Below are 27,299 nucleotides of genomic sequence, written 5' to 3'. Positions count from 1 at the left end.
TGAGCAGCAGACGTCTCCCACACACACACACACACACACACACGCACACGCACACACACACGCACACACACACGCACACACACACGCACACACACACCACCCCCTCAAAATCACTCTCTGTTTGTCTGGCAGTGTGTTTTTTTTCCTTTTCTTTCTTTCTTTCTTTATTTGTTTTTACTCCTGTTTCTCTCTCCTTCCTTCCCGCCTCTCACTCTTTGTCTTTCATTTTTCTCTCCTTTCCATCCTCTCATCACTTCACCATGCCTCTATTTATCCCTCTCTCTATCCCCCCCCCCCCCCCCATCTCTCCCTCTCTCAGCGCTGAGTCGTATCCATGGTAACAACCATTAAGGAAAGGGGGGAAAAAAAAGGACTTTACTTTAAGGAACGTTGTCACTCAGCTCCATCATGTCCTTATGTAGGACAAACACGGAAACAGTACCGTCGTGACAGTAGAATGGAGGTGCCGTGTTCAGAGAAAAGGCAGGATGGTAGGATGTGTGGGGAGGCTCAAGGTAGCGGTTGTGGGTAAACACTGGCGGGGACGAGCAGGCTACAAGCGCTATCAAGCGGAGGAAGCGCTCAGCAGGCTCAACAGTCACGTTTCCAGGCAACAGCGTCCTGTCATTTTGACAGCTGATCATCCGAGCCGTCTCCGAGACCTTTAACTCTTTCAGGCCTGTTCAGATTGCCTCTGCTGTCGCCTGGTCTGTTTGCGGCTGTAAACGGGAATGCTTTTGTCAAGGTGCTTTCACGTTCCATGCGTTCTGCTAGTTGTCATTTCTGACACCTGTAATCTGAGAGAGCCTGTAGGCCCAGGCCTAGACTTCTGTCTACAGTAGCCTACTGTCTGACAGTCTGTCTACAAACTCAACAAAGATATTGTGATAGCCTAGTCAAGTTAAAGAAATGTGTTTGTTTCCTGTGTTGTAATTTTTCTATGGGTGCCTCCTGACATCCCCCCTCGATCCACGATGCAGGCTCGTTCCCACTGATCTATAATTGACACTGGATAGACTATCCCATTGTTGCCGCCCCATCATTCTTCATCTAGATCAGTGAGGATCGAGGAAGGAGGGGAGGATCTATAAAAGACAAATGAGAGGCACCCTATTTATAGGACCGAATTTGCATTAAAGCAACACTAAAGCTCTTTTCCTCTGTCTCACGCATGCTATTTGCTTATCCAGCAAATAACGATGTCCACAGACAAGGTAGAGTATGTTGCATGATTTTATGAAAGTATGAAGTAAAAATCAATTCATTTGTAGTTTTTTTTATGTTTCATTCCATCGAACTACCGATCCGCTACATGTTCTGGTAAACTTAAATAGTGCGGTTATAGCCGATAGAGGGCCACAAAGCGAATGCAAAAGTATTGTTTACCCTGTTACGAATTTGATAAACCACTGAAATGATTTTGGAAACATTATTTTAAGGTACAAAAAAATCTCTGCAGTGTTGCTTTAAAGTGGAAATCCAGATCATTTTATGGAAACATCTCCAAAGGCTGAAACGGCTGGCGCCCACCGGTCCCGGCATCCTGCAGTCTGGGCTTGACGCGCAGGTCAGGATTTAGAATAGTTTTCTATCTCTGTGCGGCTGCTGCGCGGCAGACGTTTCCAGTGGGCTTTGCTCCTTTGAAAACAATGGAGCTCTAATTTGTTTATTGTACGTCCAGTGGACGTGTATCGTACGTGTCCAGTGGGCGCCGGGCTTTAGGCTATTGGGTTCAAGACTAAATCCTGGATCTAAGAGATTGTTAAAGGACCTGTAGGCACTATGACATGCTGCATCTGGGGATGGTAGCCTGCAAAAAGAGGCTTCATTCATCTGAATATGCAAAATACTTGAGACTGATTAGATAGCCCACCTTAAAACATACAGTACCATTCAATTAGCCAATGGACCCATTTCTCTATCAGCTCATCCAGGAGAATACGTTTCATCTGTTCAGCGGTGAATCATCTAGGCCTATATACCTCCATGGCTTTTTCCTCCTTCAACAACTTTCTCTGTCTTTTTTCATCTAGTGCTTTTGTATGATTGCTTTTCCTGAATTTGAGCATTTTTTACCTACTCCTTCTTCTCCGCCACCCCCCCCCCCACCCCCCACCCACACACACACACCTCTTAAACCCACAACTCCCGCAACCCCCCTTTTTTTTTTTTTAATTCTCATTTTTTTAATACTTGCCTTCTAAATTGGTTCAGCCAGCTCCGTCCCCCAACCAGCATGAGTGCCATTCAGGCTGTACTCTACCAAATGCAAGCCTTCCTCACTAGGGCCCGAGTCCTCCTCCAGAACAAAGGTGCCATTCAGCCCTAAGAGGTCTCTGAGAGACACCAAATGGACCTCAAGTAGGCCTCGGCCTTCCTGGAAGAATGAACCGCCAATGAGTTTTCTAATCTTTCATTTTCGCTGCTGGACTCGATTACCATAATGCATTGCGGGCAGCTGCTAAAAGCCCATGCGGAGAGAGAATATTATGGATGCTTTTTTTAAAAAACATGCCCCCGCTGAAGACAATGGGAGTCGCGCGGCACGGCGCGGCACGGCACGTCCCCTCCAGGAGCTTCTCCTTTAAGCCGAGAGCGACGGCTCCGACTGACTGGGCACGTACGGCCACGTTGACGTCTCACAGGGAAGCTACTGAACACCGGCCGCGCGACTGAAGCCTTCTATTCTATTCTGTTCGCATTGCGTCTGCTGCAACAATTCCGATATAATCAATGGAAGAAGCTACACCAGACGTGATAGCGATGGGTACGTTCGAAAGAAATAGACTAGTCTTCTAAAATCCGCGTTCTCAACGGAACGCCTTCAGGTACGCGCCTGGTGTAGCTTCCCTGTCAGCCATTTTAAAGGACCAAACAGCAGAGCCAGCGCTGAGCTTCCAGTATAGGGCCCACCGCACCAAACATCAGCACACTTATCAGAAACATAAGTGTTTTTCTTCACCCTTTCTTTTTCTTTCCTCTTCTCTTTCTTCCTCTCCTTCTTCTTCTGCTCCTTTCCACCCTGTTTTTCACCCGTGTGATTTTTTTTTACTACATTTCTTCTCTGCACACAGCCTGTTATTATAGAAAATTACAACTTATAAGTCGGCTTGCTTGGAACAGGGATAATTGGATGGAGGGCCATTATCAGCCACTCAAGGCCGAGCGCGCCGCAGTCTTTCCTGCTTCTAATGCTTTTTTAACTTCTTCTTTTGGGGCCGCCAAAGAACATGTTTAGGGAAGGCAAACGAGAAGGATACGGCATATACGGCATATTTTCAGTGTCTGTTGTTTGTCATTTTTGTTGTTGTTGTTGTTTTTTTTTCCGTTTCACATTTATCATCATCATCATCATCACCCGTCTCCATCTCTGAGCCATTATCAAACACAGGCATACACGCACACACACACACACACACACACACACACACACACACACACACACACACACACACACACACACGCACACACGCGCGCCTAAAGACCTGTAAATAACAACAGGAAACATCAAGTAATTTAACAACAGTGTGTGTACATAAATGCATGCGCGCCCACACACACACACACACACAAGCACACATGCAAACACTTTCTCATCCAATCACACAAGCACACACACTGTACTACCAAAAGAAACGCTGTGAGACAAACAACAGAGATGATTCAGGAAGAGACACAGTGCAGTGTCTCACTGTGTGCAGTTTGTCTCTGCATGCTAAACTGGACACACAGATAGCAGTTGTCGCAGAAACACAATTCTGTGTGTCAGTAAAATCTGTGCGTCAGTAAATTCTGTTGGTCTTCTGTGATTTCTGAATTGAATTCTGCCATGCGGTGAAAAAATGTTAGCGTCCCAGGTGTGTGTGTGTGTGTGTGTGTGTGTGTGTGTGGAAGCTAGTTTGTGTGAGTGACCGGGGCTGATCTGGACTGAGCTGCAGCGGTGGTGGCGGAGTGGTTTCAGGTGGCTGTGTGCACGATGCATGAGGCCCATAGATGTGGTCAGGCTTGTGCTTAGCTTGTGAGCTGCTTTATTCTCTCTGCTTCTGAGTTCTCTACGGGGACCCGGCTGCTATGATGAGTGAGGCTTTAGTCGATGCACCGGTAATGATTTCACCGAGTTGCGTCGGCACACCGGGTCACCGTCCGTCAGGTTAACGGCTGTTGACACGGCGACGGCGACACAATCACCACTGTGCAGAGAGAGGGGAGTCGAAGGGAAGGCTATGATGATGCTGTTTTCAGGGCAGAAGAACTCGTTCCGTCCTCTTCAGTCGGAGGTCGCATTGATTTGCTGCGTTGCAGAGTTACAGTAGAAGGAGTGTGTGTGTGTGTGTGTGTGTGTGTGTGTGTGTGTGCGCGTGTGTGTGAAAAATGGAAAATCAACAAGAATAGCGGCGCGAGAGAATGACAGAGAGAGAAAAAAGTGAAAAACAGGATGTGAAAGAAACACATAGAACTGAAAGACTGAGAGAGGAGGAGGAGGAGAAGAAGGAGAGAGAGAGAGAGTGAGCGAGAGAGAGAGAGGCGCGCGCGCATGTGTGTGTGTGTGTGTGTGTGTGTGTGTGGGAGGATTGGTCTGCTCCTATGCGGAGGTCCTTCTCCCATTTGATTTCACCTGAATGCCAAGCCAGCACTGGGGAATAGAATGGCTTCATGGGAGCTCCAATTTCTGACCAATCACTTCAGCCTGTTCGCTTGTTCTCGTGGAGAAAGGAGAAATGTGCAGGGCACTTCATTTAAAAGCAAATGTGTATTTTAAATTGCAATTGCATAATAACCTTTCAAAAGTTTGCCCAGGAGGTAGGGGGCAGCTCCTTAATTGCATGGGTAGTTTGGCGAACTGCCTTATTTTGAAGAGAGCTCTAGATTTAAGAGCACCTCATATTTTTCTGACAAAATGGAAGAGAGAGAGGGAGAGGGAGGGGGGAGGGGGAGGGGGGGGGAAAGAAAGAAACAAAATGCTGTTTCTGCCCTTTCAGCCTACCAGAGCATCAGTGCTCTTTCCGTGCTCTCACTTTCCGTGCTCACAAACACAACATGCTATGCTAATCAAACTCTCTCATCGGGGGAGGGGGGCCTCTAGCCTCATATTATGGACCGGACCCGACCGGACAAAAAGCCTCCATTGCAACACCCAATCAACACAGTCCAAACCCAATCCTAAAAAAATGGGGACATAGGTAGTTTTTCTGTATTTTATCGGGGACAGGCAACCAAAGACAGGGACAGTCCCCTGAAACCGGCCTAGGAGTGCAAAGATTCTGCATGAGTCTTCTAGCATACAACCCAAAAATCAAGTCATTTCTCCTCAGAGTCAGAGTCAGAATCAGAGTCAGAGTCAGAATCAGAATCAGAATCAGAATCAGAGTCAGAATCAGAATCAGAGTCAGAATCAGTTTTAATTGGCCAAGTATACTACATAAAAGGAATTTGACTTCAGTTGATGTTAAAACTCTCATTACATTTAAGAAGTAGACAGGTAGTAGTGCAATAGACATAGTAACATTCAAACAATAGTAATATAGATACAGACCGTACAATAGACAACAATCACATAGGCTAAGGTGACCAGATATCTGAGACCAAAACCGGGGACATAATCCCAAAAATAGTGGAAAAAAACGGGGACATTTTCAGTTTGACTATCAATCTGATTAAAACACATACAAGTTTTATCTTCAAAAAACGGGGACATACTGTAAGTCATTTTTCTGTATTTTCCAGGGGACAGAAAACCAAAAACGGGGACTGTCCCCTGAAACCGGGGACGTCTGGTCACCCTAACATAGGCACATACATCACCCAATATCCAATATGCAAAGGCATAGTATCAGAACAGTACACATGAGGTGGTGTGTATATAAAGTGCAGAAGTAAAGTGCAAATGTATGCATGTAATGAGTGCAAGAAGCTGAGGCTGAAGCAACTCCCATCAGGGAAGCGGCAGTAGCGGCTCAGCAGGCAGAGCAGCAGCTGGGACATGCAGTCGTGTGGTGTGTGTGTGTGTGTGTGTGTGTGTGTGTGTGTGTTGGTGAGCAGGTTCATAATGTGCAGTGGTGTGTGTGTGTGTGTTGGTGAGCAGGTTCATATGTGCAGTGTGTGTGTGTGTCTGTGTGTGTTGGTGAGCAGGTTCATACAGTATGTACAGTGGCGTGTGTGTGTGTGTGTGTGTTGGTGAGCAGGTTCATATGTGCAGTGGCGTGTGTGTGTGTGTGTGTGTGTGTTGGTGAGCAGGTTCATATGTGCAGTGGCGTGTGTGTGTTGGTGTCTGAGCAGGCTCATTGCAGGGGTTGTTGTGGGGCTGGTAGGTGCAGTAAGGGTTGTTGTGGGGCTGATAGATGCAGCAGGGGTTGTTGTGGGCAGTAGGGGTTGTTGTGGGGCTTTTAGGTGCAGTAGGGGTTGTTGTGGGGCTGATAGGTGCAGTAAGGGTTGTTGTGGGGCTGATAGATGCAGCAGGGGTTGTTGTGGGCAGTAGGGGTTGTTGTGGGGCTGATAGGTACAGTAGGGGTTGTTGTGGGGCTGGTAGGGGCAGTAGGGGTTGTTGTAGGGCTGGTAGGGGCAGTAGGGGTTGTTGTGGGGCTGATAGGTGCAGTAGGGGTTGTTGTAGGGCTGATAGGTGCAGTAGGGGTTGTTGTAGGGCTGATAGGGGCAGTAGGGGTTGTTGTAGGGCTGGTAGGGGCAGTAGGGGTTGTTGTGGGGCTGAAGGGGTTAATGTGGTCGGAGCCCTGAGCTGTTTCTGCCGTTGCCAGGCCACTTTATCAACCGCTGCTATGGGAGACCCCTAATGACAAGACAGCAGCTGCCGAATGGGATTACAAACACACTCCACACTCACAAGCAAACACACGCAGTCACATAGGCTCGCTCGTGTACACACATGTACTCCATATTCACATCACTACACACACACACATTCATACATGTGTACTCAATATTCACATCACTACACACACACACACACTCATACATGTGTACTCCATATTCACATCACTACACACACACATTCACACACGTGTACTCCATATTCACATCACACACACACACACACACAAATCAAATGCATTTTAAAAAGTGTTCTCACACATGGAGTTCTAGTGAGCAGCTAAGAAGGTGCTGTGATGTCCACTTGCAACCGACACACACTCCCATCCCTGTACAGATGTGATTGAGAGCGATGAAGGACACACACACACTCCCATCCCTGCACAGATGTGATTGAGAGCGATGAAGGACACACACACACTCCCATCCCTGTACAGATGTGATTGAGAGCGATGTAGGAGCTCCGATAAGGAGCTGCACATCCAGAAGCTGTCCTATCTACTCTGCATCGGCTCACGTTCCAGCCAGGTGGATCAAGATGGAGCTGCGCTGGTACCCACCGCGCTCAGGATTCTCATATTCATTAAGTCTGTCTCAGCTCCCCTCGGACACACACACACACACACACACACAGGCGGTCAGATAACCCTGCTGATTAAAATAACAAAAGGAATGAGACAGAGAGCGAGAAAAAGAGAGACAAGCGAAAAGGGAAAAGAATTCCTCACTGGATTCTCTCTCTCTCTCTCTCTCTCAGAGCCGGAGCTGTTGGGTGTGATTAAATCAGAGCCGTAGTGAACCTCCGCCGCTGGCATCTGTTGCATGAGTCGCCAGGTCTCTTTTTTAAGCAGCAATAAACCCCCCTGTCTGTACGGAGACAGACAGCACCATGGTTAAACATTACACACACACACACACACAATATGCTTCAGTTTAGCCTTTGTTCAGGGGCTGTATTAAATGAAATCAGTGTACATTAGCCTGAAGCTGCCTCTCATTTGGTGCCCACTTATTCCCTTATTTAGCCATGAGTTTATTTCTGTGTTTATTTTCTGCCATGGAGCACACAATGGGTCAGGATCTGAACCTTCAATTCCCCTCTGCTGTCCTTGGTGCGGCTGCACGAGCAGAGGAAAGAACCTGGGTGAAAGCAGGCGTGTGTGTGTGTGTGTGTGTGTGTGTGTGTGTGTGTAAGTGTGTGCATGTCTGCGCGCGTTGCAGGCCTGACCTTGGTTGCTATGGTTGCAGAGTTACATTCACTGGCTGCCTGAGAGTCCCTGCTAATTGCCGTTACCGTGGAAACGGAGCACCTGATATAATTCCAGGAAAGGGCACTAATCTAGCGCGGGCTCCATTTTATTTATAGTGTATTATTCCGCACCTTGCTCCTGGGCTCCGGGCGGGAGCGTGATTGAAGGCAGAGCTGGCGTGCCTCGGGCAGCAGATATTAGGGGGAGATAAAGGACACGTCCACCGCCGCTCTGCTGATGTCCACTAATTTAATTTTCCATTTCTCACAGCGATTCTATCGGAGGGGGAAACGTGAACGCTTCTGGGTCACCGCCAATCAGCGCCGCGAGACAAACAAAAAGAGACCAAAGTGAAAACAGCCGCACTGTACGCACTGGGTGTGTACACACACACACACACACACACACACACACACACACATTTTTATTTTTGTTTATGCGTTTTTCTTTATTAATGAACATTTATACACAACCAAAACAGTAAACGTAACTGAGAAATGACGTGGGACTCGACTTCTGAGCACTGCTGGCTGGATGAATGACATGGATGGCATGGCTGCACTCTCGGGTACTACCGCAGGGGCATGCATGGCACAGGTGGGTTGTGTGGCGTGGCATGGCATGGCGACTCCTACGGGCAGCAGGGCTCAGTGGGTCCGTGGGCGCTCACGTTGCGCCTCATATCCTGCGAGCCTTACGGGGGCGGCAGCCGTTATGGGGCACGGGGGTGTTGTCCGTGATGGACACCACCTCTAGACCCCCCATGGACAAACCCTTGATGGCCGCCTGGAGAAGACAGATATGCACACACACAAACACATATTAATCCATATGCATGCTCAAACACACACACACACACACACACAAACACACATATTAATCCACATGCATGCTCAAACACACACACACACAAACACATATTAATCCACATGCATGCTCAAACACACACACACACACACACACACACACACACACACACACACACACACACACACACATATTAATCCATATGCATGCTCAAACACGTACACACACACACACACACACACATATTAATCCATATGCATGCTCAAACACACACACACACACACACACACACACACACACACACACACACACAAACACACACACACACACCCGTTCACATTAAGATGAACAAGTGCACACAGATACACACACACGCACACACACATGAAAGAACATGATTTTCTCTCCCCTGGTATTCCAAATCAATACAGCAAAAATTCACACTTAATCATTTTCTCGTTTCAACTTGGCATCATTGATCTGTTCATTCCTGTCCTTACAAATCAAATTTTTAAATTAACAGCTTATCTGATAAACCTGTGAATGTCCAACAAATGTCACATAATTACATGCTCGACTGTATTGATGGCATGAACATGCAGAAGCACTTCTGGTTATCCAAAAGACAACAGTATGGACTCCTACTCCTACAAGGCCTGAACACTAACTAAATGTAATTCACGATGTCTCCATTTTTTTCTCCATTATCAGTGGACACGGACATAAAAGTTTGACTTTGTCTTCACTATCCAGAACATTTCTCTTTCATTCAGCCATTATTTATTCTTGGAGATTGATTGAGGGTAGTCCTCATTTTCAGTGAAGCCGAGATTATGGCAACAAAGAAATAACAACAGTGTATAATTGTGCTAAAAAACTATAGGCCTGGGCCTACAAATAAAAAATAAATATAGAAAAGCTTTAACTTCTCTATCACTTTTCTGTTTTTTTTTTTTTTTCAACAGTAGACATGGACACCTTTGGCTCAGATGTGGCCTACATGGTGAACACTACTGAGGATCCTACTGTACGTGGTGAACACTACTGAGGATCCTACATGGTGAACACTTCTGAGGATCCTTCACAGTGAACACTACGTGGTGAACACTACTGAGGATCCTACGTGGTGAACACTTCTAGAGACTGCTAGGTGTCTCCCGCCAGCTTCCCAGAGCCCATGTTCAGATGTTTAGCCACAAAGAAGCACCTGTAACATGAGACTGTAATGCACCTGTTCTTCCCCCTGTTTCACACCCATGTTGTGCTATTCTCATTCCCCGTTGTTGCTACTGACTGGCATGCTATTTTACCCCTTTGTCATCTCTGAAAATTATGATTTCCATGAGAACTTATCAACAATCCCCTGAAGCTCTTATTCACTCTTATGAGATAAAAGAGCTCCAGTGAAAAATGTACATAGATAGGTAGATAGGTGCACATTATACAAAACAAAAACAAAACAAAACAAATGTACCAAAAGCGTCCGTATGGCTCTTTCCACTTATCTACCGTGGCTAGCCGTGCTGTGTTAGGATTGTAATTAAAATGTGAAATTTTGTGCGTTAAAGATAATGCTGCGATGATGACAGCCCATCGCTCATCTGTCACCGGGCCGCTGTACAACATGAATGTATTATGGGCCAGAGATTTCACCGAGATGCCTCCCAGTAGCGCGCGCGCACACACACACACACACACACACACACACACACACACACACACACACACACACACACACACAGACGAGGCCAGATTGCACTAATGAGCCCATGAATCTTTCAGTGCAAAACGCTACCATCACCCAATCACAGACTACCAAATGCCCACGCATCAGGGACAATTTGTCTCATCTACACATACAAAAAATACCCTCAAAAAACCCAACAGGGATCAAATCATGTCTTAAGCTGTGTGTGTCTGTGTGTGTGTGTGTGTATGTCTGTGTGTGTGTGTGTGCGCGCACACACGTACGTGCATGTGTTCTCTGTGCACTTTCACTAATAAAGGCATCTTTTGTGATCGAGAACAGATTGTTCATTGGGGTGTGTATGTGTGTGTGTGTCTGTGTGTGTGTGTGTCTGTGTGTGTGTGTGTGTGTGTGTGTGTGTGTGTGTGTCTGTGTGTGTGTGGCATAGAGGGACATGGAGAAATCACACTCTTAGTTTCCGCTCTTAGACTGATGGAGCAGAGAACACGTCAGGCAGACGAGAGGAGACCAGACCAGACGAAACGAGACGAGGCGTGACGTGACGTGACGTGACGGTGCGGCGATACGGTACTCACCAAGCGCCCGGGGCCGAGGCCTTTGACCACCACCCGCACGGTCATCACCCCCTTCGCCTGCGCCTTCTGCAGAGGAGAGGAGATGGAGATGGAGATGAGAGGAGCGGAGGAGAGGAAGAGGAAGAGGAAGAGGAAGAGAAGAGGGGGAGAGCAGGGGGGAGGAGAGGAAGAGGGGCAAAGAGTGGAAGAAAAGAGGAGCAAAGGAAGGAGGGGAGGAGGATGAGGGAGAGGAGTGGAAAGGAGAGGAGAGGAGAGGAGAGGAGAGGAGTGGAGAGGAGGAAGAGGAAGAGGAGGAGAGGGGGGGCAGCAAGTCAGCCCTGACTCGCTTATCAAATGAACTCTAATAAATGAACTCAGTAAACAATTTAGCAGCTCGGGGTGGAGCGAGGGCAAACACTGGCGTCTGAAGAAACCCTGATTCCGCTCCGCGGGAGTCTCGTCCCTGAGAGCCTGCGGAGCGTGTTAGTAGGGGTGGGGTGGGGGGAGGGGGGGGTGAGAAATTACGGCCTTTTATTTATTTCTTTATTTATCTTAAACGGGGGGCTGCCGCCGCACCGGTTCCCTCTCATTAGGGCCCGAGCGGCGGAGATGATTCACGCTGGGCGCTGCGCTAATCACAGTCTAGCGGCAGCGGCGGCGGCGATGGCGGCCGCAAACATGTACGTTACATTACGGCACTGAGAGGGTGGACAGGAGCGATGCGAACGCTGCTGACCTTGGGCTGATGCAAAAGAAAAAAACTAAAAAAAATAACGCGCGTCGGAGCAAACACATGTCAGCTACATTACCGTGCCCAATAAACTGCCGCTCCAGTAGAGACACCAAGCAAACCAGTGCCTCTAAACAAGCAGCTAGAGGCAAATATATATGAACGTGCCTTCAGCTGATGCTAGACCGAACGCAACTGAAGGTGCAAGGCCAAACTGTAAGAGATATTAAATGGTGAAAATAGAGTGCTGACAGGGAGATGGATGTGGGAGTAGAAATCAACTCTTTCAGACAGAGGGAGCAACAGATGGGTGGGGTCGTCAGGTGTCCTCACGGCCGACACAAACACCACCGCAGCCCTGTGTGGGTATGCTGCCACCTGGTGGACATTTAAGTAACATGGCCATGATGCTTGTTTTCCAGGAGGTGAACAGGCTGTACTGTCTGTCCACATGACTATCAGGTTAAATGCATCACATTTCGTCATGAGATCTTTACAGATCGTTTATAGTTTTGCCTGCTCTAGATGTCCGATTCTTTGGTCCTAATTTGAATGCAGGGCAGGAGTGTGAAGTCAGTCTACTGTATGAGCCAAGTTATTGAGCATGAACTGATCATTTGTGAGACAGCTTCCACCAATGTTTGCATTTAGGATCTTTCTCATAGGACTACATTTGCAAATAGATATTGCATATTTATTAAGCAAGCTAAAGTTTGAATTAGCATTTTGCCCAGTATTTCAATTAGGGGACTAGCTGGTTAGCACTTTATTAGGCTATCTACAGGTAGTCATTTCCATTTGGTATGTTTTGCATTCCACAGAGCTTTACTTGACAGGCATGGGATACTATGTGTTAAGCGCCATTACCATGGAATCTTCACTAGGCAACATGTGTACTACCCCTCAAAGGGCAGTGATAGAGAAGCAGGAAATGATGTCTTACTGCAGCAGCGGAGATCCCAGCTGTCTGGGCAGCAATCGCTGTTGACTTCTTCGAATTCTTGAACCCTTCAGCTCCACAGGAGGTTCTAGCCATATACTCCCCACTGTAGTCTGTTACGTGTATGTGTGTGCTGATGGAATAACACAAAATGGGAGAGAGGATATGTCTTTCAAATGAGGGACTGCAAAACACACGCACACACACACACACACACACACACACACACACACACACACACACACACACACACACACACACACACACACACACACACACACAGCAAGTGTCTTGAATAGCTTTTACAACTATGTATCTGTGGTTCAGCAGGTTAACTTACTTGTTGTATGTGGCTTTAATGTGACAAATTGGTAAATCTTCAAATTTCATCCCACCCCATCTCAACGCACTGTCCTCCCCTGGCATAGGTGGATACATACTGAAAAAAAAAGTAGGCAAGGTGGTTTTGATACAAAAAGAAATGAAGGGCATAGATTAGATTAGATTTAATTGTTTAATAGTCAAGCCACATTACTGTTACAATTACCTATTGTTTACAGAAATGTGTTGCACAAAAGTTCCCTGCACCATGTTAACGTGGCATGCATACCTGAACTCTCTGGAGCTGGTCTTGGGAGTATCTGGAACCTCCTCGGCCGAGTCCTGCTGTCTGACAGCACTGGAACATGATATGGGTCTCCGAGACTCTGTACATGCACTACAACAACAAACATAGGCATGAAAACACAATTCACAATAAAATACATTTAAAATACATTTCAGAGATGTTTTAATTTAGCATTCTGAGAGTGAGGGTATCACCGTGTTATCTTGTAGTGAGGCTGTTAGTTAGCCTACTTCCGACTATTGCATTGCATAGCGTTTACTTACACTGTTGCTCTGACCATGTTAAAGGAAGCAAGAATGTGTTGATTTGCACATCTCGCCAAAATCGATAATCTAGACGTTAAATTCGACATTGTTTATATATTTAGTTATCATGTACTACCGCTAAATCGGTAGCATTACAAAATAAGATGACATTGAAGCTCACGTGTGTCCGGTATGTACAATTCCTATGTGATGGGGGGAGAATCATGGCTACAAGCACTACGTATGCAACCTCAGCTGGAACTTTGGAGATACATGTTCCTGTATAATCATTTTAGTGATTTAATGTTTTAATGGCAAGCACCCTGTGGTCAAATATATTGCAAAGTGTTCTGAATTGATGACAGCATTCAATAAAAATGTCCCTACATGGATATAATAGTCTCACCCAAGAGGAAGCATCATCTCGCAGTGCATTGTGGGTGCTGTCAGAGAGGAAAATGGCGGCGCCCTGTCTTGGAGTGGTTGTCCGTTCAATGTGGCAGTTCAGAAACATCAACAGGACATCTACAACACTGCTAAAGGGTATCCGACATATCTCAAGTAGCGGGCAGTGCAGTTGTGCCGTTAAACTTAAATATGAAACGCACAACCCCGCTTCTCAATGGAAACTCTACGGTGCTGTGTGTCTGCAGAGACTACCCGTGGTCTCTCAAGATCCGAATCCCATCGAACAGACATTTATAGATCTCATGCATCAGGTACGGATTTTTTTTCTGCGTTGTCAAGGTCAACGAAAACGTGTTTGTTAACTTTGTGACAGTGATTTCTATGACTTATAAGTAGCACGCTGTCAATTTAGCTGAATGAAGCGCGTATGTCGGCTGGATGTCTTGGTCTGCCCCTTGTCAATGACAAGGTGTATTCCACATTTACACAAGTAAGCAGTTCGTCATGTAGGCTACTACTTTTGTCAGTGGTCTACGCATCATCTTCAAGGGGTCACCCTCTTTCTCTACGTTGGTTTTGTGCCCAGTCTTTCACCTTTAAGTTGTGTTTGTGACAAAGGAAACACTCTTGGATTTGTATGCTGTGGTGCATCAGATACTTGTTTGTAGTGTAGTGATATAGTCAGTGTTTACTTTGATTGCAGGAATACTGTAGGCCTATGCATCAGTTTTCTGAAATACTGTATGATGCTATGGAAGTTTTCAAACTAGTATCGCCATGCAGTTAGTTGGCCTCTAAATAAAACATGCGTGGAAGGAGTGCTTGGAAACGGATATGTGAGAGTTGGTCCTTCTGGATGACTGTGAGAAGCTAACCGATCTCCCTTCTGCTCGTGCAGATGGAGCTGGAGCGGAGTCGCATCTCGGACCACGAGCTGCGGCTGCTGGAGGACGCCGAGCGCATGAGCCGCAAGCAGGACGAAGACTACGACGAGGAGGAAGAGGCCCTCGCCAACCAGGAGATCGTCACGGCGCAGGACGACGAGGACGCCTGGGAGCAGAAGATGAGACGCTTCCAGACAGCAGGACGGGACGCTGGTGCGTCTCCTCACGTTTTAACTCACTATATTCATTTCTTTTCATTTAGTAGAGGTCGGTATTGACCACTAGACTGGGTAAACCGAGCCAGATCGGCCGGCGTTTTGATTCCGGCTTGTAGCTCCGGCTGGAAACTTCCAAATTGGTCTATCCTACTTACAAATCCGTGGGGACCAATCACAAACTGGCTTATCCACCTGGTGCACCTGGGATCGTTGGTCGGATTGAATGAAGGACTACAGATGTGTACAGAGTCATTTGAACTATGCCTGTTGGTCAAGCCTCTTGTGCAGTAGAAAATACAGAGCAGACTCCCCAGACTAATTTTCAATCTTAAAAGATTGAGCTTGGTCTGGTGATAGCCAGGCTAACTGACCACTATTTCCATTTAATTTAGGAGAGGTGCCCTGCATGTCTCCGAAGCAGATATCAGGCCTTTGAGAGCTTAGGAACTGGAATTCAGGCTTGAGTAAGGGTGTTGAAGATTTAAAGGGTCATATATATTCCTGGCTTCTAGGTGCGTTTGTTTGGACAACAACACAATTCTTTCAGCCAACAACAGATACAATACAAACCAAAAACAGAGCCAGGACTAATTGAATTTAAGTCAGAGCTGATCTACCGTAATTGACTTGCGATCACTTGAAATGGACTGTGAGATTAGGTCAGACATGAAAATGTCCCTTCCTTCTCTGCCTGAATTCAATAAACGTGACATTAGCACACTGTCCTTGGTCAGGGGCGGCCGCTGAGGACCTCGGCTCGCTGGAGCGTTGCCTGAGCGACAGCCTGGTGCTGCTGGTCCAGCAGGAGGCGGGGACGGAGAAGGTGTGGATGCTGCCCCAGCTGCAGTGGAGCGCGGGGGAGACGCTACGGCAGACCGCCGAGAGGGCCCTAGCCGGCCTGCCTGGTAACCCAGCGTCATCACACACACTCACACTCACACTCACACTCACACACACACACACACACACACTCACACTCACACTCACACACACACACACACACACTCACACTCACACTCACACTCACACTCACACTCACACTCACACTCACACACACACTCACACTCACACTCAGAGAGAGAGAGAAAGAGAGCTGTGGTAGAGACACACACACACTCACACACTCACTCACACACACACTCAGTGAGAGAGAGAGAGCTGTGGGGGTGACACACACACATACACACACACTCTCTCTCACACACACTCAGAGAGAGAGAGAGAGAGTGAGAGAGAGAGAGAGAGAGAGCGAGCTGTGGGGGTGACACACACACACATACACACACACACTCTCTCTCACACACACAGTTCCAAAATCGCGAGTAATCACATTTAATAATCATGACGAGGGCTGAGAACCAAAGGGGCGTAAGTGACATTTCACCAACTTTACAGGAGAGCCAAAACAAATCTTAACTGCTTCTGTATGTTCACAGTTAAAGACCTTTGATTTTTGTTCAATAACTTTATATTCATGAATATTTTACTTCTATAATTTTGTCAGCTAGAAAGAGCTCATCAAGAGGTGTAGGTGTATATATACAGTATGTAGGTTAGGTGTAGGTTATATATATCACTGTAGGTGATATATATAACTCAATTTTGACCAAAATGACGCTTATGCCCCTTAGGTTCTCAGCTCTCGATGATCTCAATATTGAACAAAAAATAATCGTGATAATTATTTTTACCCTAATTGAGCAGCCCTATTTTAATTAGGGTCTGTCTAGAGTGGGGGCGTTGCAAGTATAGTAGTCTACATAGTTTAGAGTCGGGGGGTTGCAGATACAGAGTTCTACACAGGGTCTGGCTAGAGTATTGCTGATGGTGGTTGTGTTTTGACAAAGGCTGGCTGTCAAAATCAAGTTCACTTTTCATAGGAGCAAAATTCAGCAGTCCAGTCTTTGAAATAGGCAGCAGTGTGTTGTTGATGACCTTGAAGATAAGTCCCTGCCTTGTTGGACATGACTTCCTCTCTGAGCCTGTCTCTCCTCTCTCCTTTCTTCTCCTTCCCAGGTACTGATTTAAAGGGCCGGTTCCTGGGCAACAGTCCATGCGGGGTATACAAGTTTAAATTCCCCAAAGGCGTTCAAACAGAGAGCTGCGTCGGAGCCAAAGTCTTTTTCTTCAAAGCCCTACTTTCAAGTGGCACCAATCCCACATCTGAGAAGGGTGCCTTTGTGTGGGTGAAAAAGAGCGAACTGAAGGGCTATCTAAAGCCGGACTACCTGAGACAAGCAGACCGCTTCATCCTGGACCTGTGAGAAGCCCGGCCAGGCAACGGTCGACATGACAACAGGACGAGTGTTCCAAAGCAGGGCGCCAAAACAGGAAGAGCACTTTGAAGCACCTCTTAGGGAAGTGAGTCCTGGCCTACCACTCTCTCAGTAACTCAAAATAAGAACATTCAAAACAGACATCCATTTTATATGCTCTGGATAAAAAAAAACAAAAACATCTTAAATCTGATGAATAGCCCAAGTTACAGTTGGAGAGATGGCCATGAATGAGAGTCAAACTAGAGAACGTAAGAGTTAGATGGCTTGTCTCTAGCCCTGTGAGGCATAAGTTATGACTAGTGATATATACGACGATATAAACTGAAGCAGTTCTTTTTTATTACTATGAAATGTGAAATAAAAGTATACCCTGTTTTTTCCTCCCATCATTTTCCGTCTGTAATTCGATTTGATTTTTATAACCTAAAATTTACTGAGGTGTAAACAGAGACACTCTCAGCCATATCAGTGTTTGTGTCAGACAACGTCTGTATGGCCACGTTTGATAAGGCAACAGAAGACAAACAAAAGTGAAATTGACATACTGTTCCGTCGGCTCCCCCAGGGAAAAGTAAGGCTTGTTTTGCTAAGCCGATTGCACGGAACACCATCTGAAAATAGTTTTGTTCAAGACACAACCTTTCTTACATGTCTGACTGAGTGTACCATTGTGAGGCTGTCGTCCAAGATGCTTATAGTTTAATTGTACGTCTATAATAATGGATCAGACTGACACAACAGACAGACAATGAAACCAGACAGAAGACTGAATGGAATTATACTGTTTATAAGATGTAACAGATTGTTATATTAGGAATATAATGTAACAGGAATATGACATTTGTTGGATCTCATAGTTATGGTTCTACACAACTTAGTATAATGAATTAGAATAAACAACATTTCAAACGATTTCTTACACTATGCTCCAAAACATAAAGCATTAAAGTGACACAACGTAGGAATTTCCCCTTTCGTTAGTAACATACTGAATAGCCATGTACCCATGTACATTAGTTTAAGCCATTATTTTGTTTTAAGGCAAAATAACTACATTGTGTTTCTTTAATAAATAGTTTATTACCTCCGCCAAGCAAGTGATGTTTGTTTGTTAGCAAGATAACTCAAAAAAGTTATGGATGGATTTCGATGAAATGTTCAGAAAATGTCTGGAATGGCCCAAGGAAGAAACAATTAAATTTGGGAGTGATCCGTATCAAAGTCTGGATCCAGGAGGCGCTTGCCGGAGGTCTGCGCTCTCTGAGTGCTTTTCTAGTTGTTAAATACTTTTCATTTTTTTGAGCAGACAACATTGCCTGCTCTCTATGCTACAAAGGGAACTATATTTGATGCTCTTCAGAGTGCCGTATGCCACCACTTTCTGGATTGTGTGGTTTCCATTGCAGTGGGCTGTATGTATCAGTATTCTGCCCTCGCCGCCTTGCCTCTTTCATAAAGGTCTTGGCAGACAGCTGATGTGGGCCTCAGATAAATATTCAGAGAAATGCTTTTGCAGGTTACTCTTTAGGTCAGTGCATGTCTTCAGTCAGTCAGTGGTTTCTTTTTTTTGTGTGTTGCTACATTTTTTGCTGAATTGCTTCAAACTATCCTTTCAAAATGGGTTCAAAAGTGATACTTTCTCAAGGTTGTCAATGCTAGTACAGTATATGATGCATTTTTAATCACCATGGTCAAAGGCAACCACAAACAAGTCAGGGTCAACGTCTGCAACCTACCGTGAGTCTTCTCCTCGTGTCAGAAAAATGGTGCTAGACGAACCTCCGCTTTCCACCACTTCCACAGCTGACAGAAACAAGCATGTGATGTATGCAAATAGGATTATTCAAAAGAGTCCACACACGCCATGCCATCTTTAACTGGATTAATATCTTTTCCACTATCGGCAGTAATCGCATTATCCAGCTCATGTAAACACAGCCATTGTTAACAATTGCGCTAAAAAAGGTCTGTGGCACAGATGCCCTTGTTTGTGAGCTTATGACTGTTTGAGATTGATCCGGGCTCACGTGTAGCTCTGGGCTGCTCAGCTCTCCTACAGCGTTGGATAGGACAGAAGCTAAGAGCAGGCGTATGCATAGCCCACGGCACTAGGACCCTGCTTGGTCCTTTTTGGATGGTACTTCAGTAGAAAGTGCTCGGAGTCATGGAGATGATGATGATTAGGGATTAGAGCACACACACACACACACACACACACACACACACACACACACACACACACACACACACACACACACACACACACACACACCACTCACATACAATACCCTAAGACATATGCACATGTACTGTATGCACATACAGTACCCTCCAGAATTATTGGCACCCTTGGTAAAAGTTGACTAAAAATAGGTATAAAAATAATCTTTAGGTGATTTATTGTACTCCCACAATGAAAACAATGTGGAAAAATATACCCTGCAAGGCAAGCAAATTTATTCTGAGAAAAAGGAAAATCTCATAAAGAAATAAATATTTTTAACAAAAACAGCTTGCTCACAATTATTGGCACCCCTGAAACATATTACGTACAACATTTAACAGGAGCATTTTCCTATGTAAATGCAACGTTTTAAAGTAAATCAGAGTGTCTGTGAACTTTCAGAAGTAGTTCATGACGTTCTTTTTCACTATGGTATGAAAATGAAGTCACTCAGAGGCTAAATCCTCTAGTCATTTTTCAACATTGGAGAGACAAGAGAATACACTAAATTGAAATAAAAAGAAATTGTGTTGACATTTGTAAGTAAGAGAATGTCTATGGAAACTAGGTATTTTGTTGAAAATGCCTATATTTCCAGTTAAAATGATGAATAAAAGGTTCTAATCATCTGGAAATGTGGCAAACATGCTTGGACAAAGACCCATGGCTATTTTGCTCCCACGCACAGTATGGAGGATGGTATGATAGGCAAAAAAATCCATAAGAACCACTGTTGAGAGTTACAGACAAAGCTATCATCTTGGGGTCACCAAGTCCCCCCAAAAAATCTTCAAAAGTGACCTCACTGCTAATAGATTATTTATACAGCATGTCAGTTTAAAGCCAGTAGAGTCATTTAATGAACAATGTAAATGGCAGGAATTACTGAATGGTACCATGACATGTCTGGGAGTGTGGTCTATTGTCAGATGAAAATAAAATTATGCTCTTTTGCTAAAAACACTTAAGGTGTCTTTGGCATACATAGAAGAATGACTATACTAAAAAGAACCCCATGCCTAATCAGAATTATGGTGGAGGGGCTGTGCTATTGTGGGGCTGTTTTAATTCCCAAAGGCCTTGGGAACCTAATTAAGGTGCATGGCATCATGAACACCAAGAAAAACCTGAACATTTTCAAAGGAAATCAAACAATCTCTGCCAAGGCCCTAAACGTTGGTCATGATTGGATCATTCATCAGGTCAATGAACCAAAACAAATGCACAGATCAAAACAAATATGGTTTACTGAACACAAAACCAAGCTTCAGACATTGCCATAGCAGTCCCCTGATCTAAACTCCATAGAAAAACAGTGGGATGAGTCAACGAGAAGAATGCACAAGTGTGGACCTAGCAATCTGGACGATCTGGGGAGGTTTTGTAAAGATGAATGGTCTTAAATCCCTTACTTTGTATTCTCAATCTTTATGGGGTGTCAGAGAAGAATATTACATGCTGTTTTATTGACAAAGGGAGGTTTAAGAAGGTATTACAAGTAGGGGTGCCAATAATTGTGAGTGACGTGTTTTTATTAAAAACATTTATTTCTTTATGAGATTTTCCTTTTTCTCAGAATAAATTTGCTTCCCTTGCAGGGTGTATTTTTCCTCATTGTTTTCATTGTGGGAGTACAATAAATCACCTAAAGATTATTTTTTAGACCTATGTTTAGTCAACTTTTACCAAGGGTGCCAATAATTCTGGAGGGTACTGTATACTGTACTGCACACACACACACACACACACACACGCATACACTGGCATATGTGTACCCACATGATGAGCACACTAACATACACACATGCTACTCACACTAATCTACATACACCCACAATGAGTACATACTGCATCCTCAGCACCATCCTTCAGCACCATCCATATTCATACACCCACCCATTCCTCTGTGCTCTTGCTGGAGTTGTTCTCACAGGACTGCAGTGGAGTGGAGTGGAGTGTGTGTGTGTGTGTGTGTGTGTGTGTGTGTGTGTGGGGTTGGAGCAGCCGGCTCAACACAGGAGGTCTGTGTGGGTCGACCCTCCGCACAGATTGGTGTGGGTGGTCTGTGTGTGTGTGTGTGTGTGTGTGTGTGTGTGTGTATGCAAAGGGGGAGATTCTCACACATGGGTTTACTGGCAGTCCCAAAGCACTGAGAGAACACTGCAGAATGATGATGAAGAACTGATATCCACCTCCCTCACACACACACACACACAGAACCCCCGATACTGACTGAAGACTGTGAGTGAACATATTGTCATGTATGGCTTTGCCCTGTAGGGGGCAGTATTTAGCCGCGGCGCTGTTGGAAATGGTAATGACCTTACATAACTGGGCTAATTTGGAAGAGGGAAGGAAGGATGCTGCTCCACTCAGCAACAGTACGATCTGATTTTCACCTCCTGTCTTTTCACGCATCCTCCTGTTCAACACTGGACCAAGCTGCAGCAACCTGACTGCCACAGTGACTGAAGAGGTGTCCAAAACCCTGTGACGAATGTGGCCATCTTGAACTGAGAGCCATTGGCCGGGTTTCCCAAAATCGTTAAGAAGCTCTTAAGTGCTAAGAACTTCTTAGGAGCGTTGTAAGAATGTTCTAAGAACGCTCCTAAGAAGTTCTTAGCACTTAAGAGCTTCTTAGCGATTCTGGGAAACCCGGCCATTATTAGTTATGCATGCAAGGCAGAGGACATACTGTTGATTGTACGATGACTGTGTGTAATGTTAAAGGAGTAGAGTGTTGTTGCAGAAAAGGCACGCTGGATTAAGAGCATTTCAAGAGCAGTGCCCTATGCTTTCTCTGAAGCCCTTTCTGATAAAAATGTAAATATAAATTAGCTATTAAAAAAACTCTTTTACTGATATGATGCAATAATCTGGAGTGCAGCAGATGTTTATCATCTTAATTAATGAACGCTTACACACACACACACACACACACACACACACACACACACACGCACATACACACACATTTACACACACACATGCACAAACACAAACACGCACGGCAGACGTACGCACACACACACACACACACACACACACACACACACACACACACACACACACACACACACACACACACACACACACACACACATGCACACACACACACACACACACACACACACTTGGGGCTTCCCAGTACCATGTTGAGAGAGTGCTAGTGGGCCAGACAGCAGCCACTGGATTGGGTGAGTCAGTCACAGCGGCAGCATCTGTCCCTCCTGCAGGCCACACCTCCACACCTCTGCGTCCATCTCACCTCAAGCACGGGAGCCGTAGATGAGACGCAAACAAGACAAAACGAGAAAGTAATGAGAAACAAACAAGCCTGGCCCCAGTCCAGCCACCTCTCCTCTCCTCCTCTCCTCCTCTATCATCCTCTCTTCTCACTCCCCCTCCTCTTCTCCTCATTCCTTCTCTACTTCTTCCCCCTCTTCCTCTTCTTGTCCTCTCCTCTGTCATCCTCTCTCCTCCTCCTTTTCCCATCCTTCCTCTTCTTCTTGTCATTCCTCCCTCTTCCTCCTCTCCTTTCCTCCTCTCCCCTCCTCCTTCATCCTCTCTTCTCATTCCCCCCTCATTCCTCCTCCTCTCCTCCTTTATCGTTCTCTTTCCTCCCTCCCTCTCCTCTTCTCCTCATTCCTCCTCTCCTCCATCATCCTCTCTCCTCCTCCTTTTCCCATCCTTCCTCCTCTTCTCCCTCCTTTCTTCTCCTCCTTCCTCATCCTCTTTCCTCCTATCCTCTCCTCTCCTCTCCACCTTTCTCCTCTCCTCTCCTCTCCTCTCCACCTTTCTTCTCCTGTGTCTGTCTTCGCTGCTGTTGTTGTTGTCCTGGCCGGATGTTGAGCTGATCGACGTGTGTGTTGTGCTATGTTGTGTTGTGGTGTGGTGTGGTGTGGTGTGGTGTGTTGTGTTGTGTTGTGGTGTGGTGGGGTGTGCGTAGTGTGGTGTGGTGTGGTGTGGTGTGTGTAGTGTGGTGTTGTGTGGTGTGGTGTGGTGTGGTGTGTGTAGTGTGGTGTGGTGTGGTGTGGTGTGGTGTGTGTAGTGTGGTGTAGTGTAGTGTAGTGTAGTGTAGTGTAGTGTAGTGTAGTGTAGTGTGGTGTGGTGTGGTGTGGTGTGGTGTGGTGTGGTGTGGTGTGTGTAGTGTGGTGTGGTGTGGTGTGTGTGTTGTGGTGTGGTGAGGTGTGGTGTGGTGTGTGTAGTGTGGTGTGGTGTGGTGCGGTGTGGTATAGCATGATATAGTGTAGTGTGTTGTGGTGTGGTGTGGTGTGGTGTGTGTAGTGTAGTGTGGTGTGTGTAGTGTGGTGTGGTGTGGTGTGGTGTGGTGTGGTGTGGTGTGGTGTGTGTAGTGTGGTGTGGTGTGATGTGTGTAGTGTAGTGTAGTGTGGTGTGGTGTGGTGTGTGTAGTGTAGTGTAGTGTAGTGTGGTGTGGTGTGTGTAGTGTGGTGTGGTGTGGTGTGGTGTGGTGTGTGTAGTGTGGTGTGGTGTGGTGTGGTGTGGTGTAGTGTAGTGTAGTGTAGTGTGGTGTGGTGTGTGTAGTGTAGTGTAGTGTAGTGTAGTGTGGTGTGGTGTGGTGTGTGTAGTGTGGTGTGTGTAGTGTGGTGTGGTGTGTGTAGTGTGGTGTGTGTAGTGTGGTGTGGTGTGGTGTGTGTAGTGTGGTGTGGTGTGGTGTGTGGTGTGGTGTGTGTAGTGTGGTGTGGTGTGTGTAGTGTGGTGTGGTGTGTGTAGTGTGCTGTGGTGTGTGTAGTGTGGTGTGGTGTGTGTAGTGTGGTGTGGTGTGGTGTGGTGTGGTGTGGTGTGTGTAGTGTAGTGTGGTGTGTGTAGTGTAGTGTGGTGTGTGTAGTGTGCTGTGGTGTGGTGTGTGTAGTGTGGTGTGGTGTGTGTAGTGTGGTGTGTGTAGTGTGGTGTGGTGTGTGTAGTGTGGTGTGGTGTGGTGTGGTGTGTGTAGTGTGGTGTGGTGTGTGTAGTGTGGTGTGGTGTGTGTAGTGTGGTGTGGTGTGTGTAGTGTGGTGTGGTGTGGTGTGGTGTGTGGTGTGGTGTGTGTAGTGTGGTGTGGTGTGTGTAGTGTGGTGTGGTGTGTGTAGTGTGCTGTGGTGTGTGTAGTGTGGTGTGGTGTGTGTAGTGTGGTGTGTGTAGTGTAGTGTGGTGTGTGTAGTGTAGTGTGGTGTGGTGTGTGTAGTGTAGTGTGGTGTGGTGTGGTGTGTGTAGTGTGGTGTGGTGTGGTGTGGTGTGTGTAGTGTAGTGTGGTGTGTGTAGTGTAGTGTGGTGTGTGTAGTGTAGTGTGGTGTGTGTAGTGTGGTGTGGTGTGTGTAGTGTGGTGTGGTGTGTGTAGTGTGGTGTGTGTAGTGTGGTGTGTGTAGTGTAGTGTGGTGTGTGTAGTGTGGTGTGTGTAGTGTGGTGTGTGTAGTGTGGTGTGTGTAGTGTAGTGTGGTGTGTGTAGTGTAGTGTGGTGTGGTGTGGTGTGGTGTAGTGTGGTGTGGTGTGGTGTGGTGTGGTGTAGTGTGGTGTGGTGTGGTGTGGTGTGTGTAGTGTGGTGTGGTGTGGTGTGGTGTGTGTAGTGTGGTGTGGTGTGGTGTGGTGTGTGTAGTGTGGTGTGGTGTGTGTAGTGTGGTGTGGTGTGGTGTGGTGTGGTGTGTGTAGTGTAGTGTGGTGTGTGTAGTGTAGTGTGGTGTGTGTAGTGTGGTGTGGTGTGTGTAGTGTGGTGTGGTGTGTGTAGTGTGGTGTGTGTAGTGTGGTGTGTGTAGTGTAGTGTGGTGTGTGTAGTGTGGTGTGTGTAGTGTGGTGTGTGTAGTGTGGTGTGTGTAGTGTAGTGTGGTGTGTGTAGTGTGTAGTGTGGTGTGGTGTGGTGTGGTGTAGTGTGGTGTGGTGTGGTGTGGTGTGTGTAGTGTGGTGTGGTGTAGTGTGGTGTGTGTAGTGTAGTGTGTGTAGTGTGGTGTGTGTAGTGTGGTGTGTGTAGTGTGGTGTGTAGTGTGGTGTGTGTAGTGTAGTGTGTGTAGTGTGGTGTGTGTAGTGTGGTGTGGTGTGTGTAGTGTGGTGTGTGTAGTGTGGTGTGGTGTGTGTAGTGTGGTGTGTGTAGTGTGGTGTGGTGTGTGTAGTGTGGTGTGTGTAGTGTGGTGTGGTGTGTGTAGTGTGGTGTGTGTAGTGTGGTGTGGTGTGTGTAGTGTGGTGTAGTGTAGTGTAGTGTAGTGTAGTGTGGTGTGGTGTGGTGTGGTGTGGTGTGGTGTGTGTAGTGTAGTGTAGTGTAGTGTGGTGTGGTGTGTGTAGTGTGGTGTGTGTAGTGTGGTGTGTGTAGTGTGGTGTGGTGTGTGTAGTGTAGTGTAGTGTAGTGTGGTGTGGTGTGTGTAGTGCGGTGTGTGTAGTGTGGTGTGTGTAGTGTGGTGTGGTGTGTGTAGTGTGGTGTGTGTAGTGTAGTGTGGTGTAGTGTAGTGTGGTGTGTGTAGTGTGGTGTGTGTAGTGTGGTGTGGGTCGGTGTGGTGTGTGTAGTGTGGTGTGTGTAGTGTGGTGTGTGTAGTGTGGTGTGTGTAGTGTGGTGTAGTGTAGTGTGGTGTGTGTAGTGTGGTGTGTGTAGTGTGGTGTGGGTCGGTGTGGTGTGTGTAGTGTGGTGTGTGTAGTGTGGTGTGTGTAGTGTGGTCTGTGTAGTGTGGTGTAGTGTAGTGTGGTGTGTGTAGTGTGGTGTGTGTAGTGTGGTGTGTGTAGTGTGGTGTGTGTACTGTGGTGTGTGTAGTGTGGTGTAGTGTAGTGTGGTGTGTGTAGTGTGGTGTGTGTAGTGTGGTGTAGTGTAGTGTGGTGTGTGTAGTGTGGTGTGTGTAGTGTGGTGTGTGTAGTGTGGTGTGTGTAGTGTAGTGTAGTGTAGTGTAGTGTAGTGTAGTGTAGTGTGGTGTGTGTAGTGTAGTGTGGTGTGGTGTGGTGTGTGTAGTGTGGTGTGGTGTGGTGTGGTGTGTGTAGTGTGGTGTGTGTAGTGTGGTGTGTGTAGTGTGGTGTGTGTAGTGTAGTGTAGTGTAGTGTAGTGTAGTGTAGTGTGGTGTGTGTAGTGTAGTGTGGTGTGGTGTGGTGTGTGTAGTGTGGTGTGGTATAGTATAGTGTGGTGTGGTGTGGTGTGTGTAGTGTGGTGTGTGTAGTGTGGTGTGTGTAGTGTAGTGTAGTGTAGTGTAGTGTAGTGTAGTGTAGTGTGGTGTGTGTAGTGTAGTGTGGTGTGGTGTGGTATAGTATAGTGTGGTGTGGTGTGGGTCGGTGTGGTGTGGTATAGTATAGTGTGGTGTGGTGTGGTGTGGGTCGGTGTGGTGTGGTATAGTATAGTGTGGTGTGGTGTGGTGTGGTGTGGGTCGGTGTGGTGTGGTATAGTATAGTGTGGTGTGGTGTGGTGTGGGTCGGTGTGGTGTGGTATAGTATAGTGTGGTGTGGTGTGGTGTGGTGTGGGTCGGTGTGGTGTGGTATAGTATAGTGTGGTGTGGTGTGGTGTGGTGTGGGTCGGTGTGGTGTGGTATAGTATAGTGTGGTGTGGTGTGGTGTGGGTCGGTGTGGTGTGGTGTGGTGTGGGTCGGTGTGGTGTGGTATAGTATAGTGTGGTGTGGTGTGGTGTGGTGTGGTGTGGGTCGG

The 27,299-nt window shown here is 46.5% G+C and overlaps 2 protein-coding genes across 2 annotated transcripts; one reads left to right on the top strand and one right to left on the bottom strand.

Annotated features, from left to right (window-relative positions):
• Positions 1 to 8,505: 8,505 nt before the first annotated feature.
• On the bottom strand, positions 8,506 to 13,862 carry mrps11 (mitochondrial ribosomal protein S11). The gene is made up of 6 exons (XM_062524507.1): positions 13,703 to 13,862; positions 13,422 to 13,529; positions 13,152 to 13,250; positions 12,815 to 12,944; positions 11,163 to 11,228; positions 8,506 to 8,858 (listed from the first exon to the last, which is right to left on the bottom strand). The coding sequence occupies exons 1-6, from the start codon at positions 13,789 to 13,791 to the stop codon at positions 8,751 to 8,753; spliced, it is 600 nt and encodes a 199-aa protein (XP_062380491.1). The 5' UTR covers positions 13,792 to 13,862; the 3' UTR covers positions 8,506 to 8,750.
• A 265-nt stretch (positions 13,863 to 14,127) lies between these two features.
• On the top strand, positions 14,128 to 17,862 carry mrpl46 (mitochondrial ribosomal protein L46). Its single transcript, XM_062524940.1, has 4 exons — positions 14,128 to 14,403; positions 14,991 to 15,189; positions 15,929 to 16,099; positions 17,211 to 17,862. The coding sequence occupies exons 1-4, from the start codon at positions 14,143 to 14,145 to the stop codon at positions 17,456 to 17,458; spliced, it is 879 nt and encodes a 292-aa protein (XP_062380924.1). The 5' UTR covers positions 14,128 to 14,142; the 3' UTR covers positions 17,459 to 17,862.
• Positions 17,863 to 27,299: the final 9,437 nt, after the last annotated feature.

The sequence above is a fragment of the Sardina pilchardus genome, chromosome 21 (assembly GCF_963854185.1).
Source record: "Sardina pilchardus chromosome 21, fSarPil1.1, whole genome shotgun sequence".
Classification (NCBI taxonomy): Eukaryota; Metazoa; Chordata; class Actinopteri; order Clupeiformes; family Clupeidae; genus Sardina; species Sardina pilchardus.
This window is presented reverse-complemented; position numbering and strand designations above follow the sequence as displayed.

Excerpts from the sequence above, each read along its gene's own strand:
- mrpl46 (XM_062524940.1), top strand. The coding sequence starts at position 14,143 with ATGGCGGCGCCCTGTCTTGGAGTGGTTGTCCGTTCAATGTGGCAGTTC. Across the intron at positions 14,404-14,990 it reads TTATAGATCTCATGCATCAG|ATGGAGCTGGAGCGGAGTCG; the intron begins GTACGGATTTTT and ends CTGCTCGTGCAG. Across the intron at positions 16,100-17,210 it reads GGCCCTAGCCGGCCTGCCTG|GTACTGATTTAAAGGGCCGG; the intron begins GTAACCCAGCGT and ends TCTCCTTCCCAG.
- mrps11 (XM_062524507.1), bottom strand. The coding sequence starts at position 13,791 with ATGTCGAATTTAACGTCTAGATTATCGATTTTGGCGAGATGTGCAAAT. Across the intron at positions 13,251-13,421 it reads ACCAGCTCCAGAGAGTTCAG|TATGTATCCACCTATGCCAG; the intron begins GTATGCATGCCA and ends TTTTTTTTTCAG. Across the intron at positions 11,229-12,814 it reads CTGGGATCTCCGCTGCTGCA|AAGGCGCAGGCGAAGGGGGT; the intron begins GTAAGACATCAT and ends TCTCCTCTGCAG.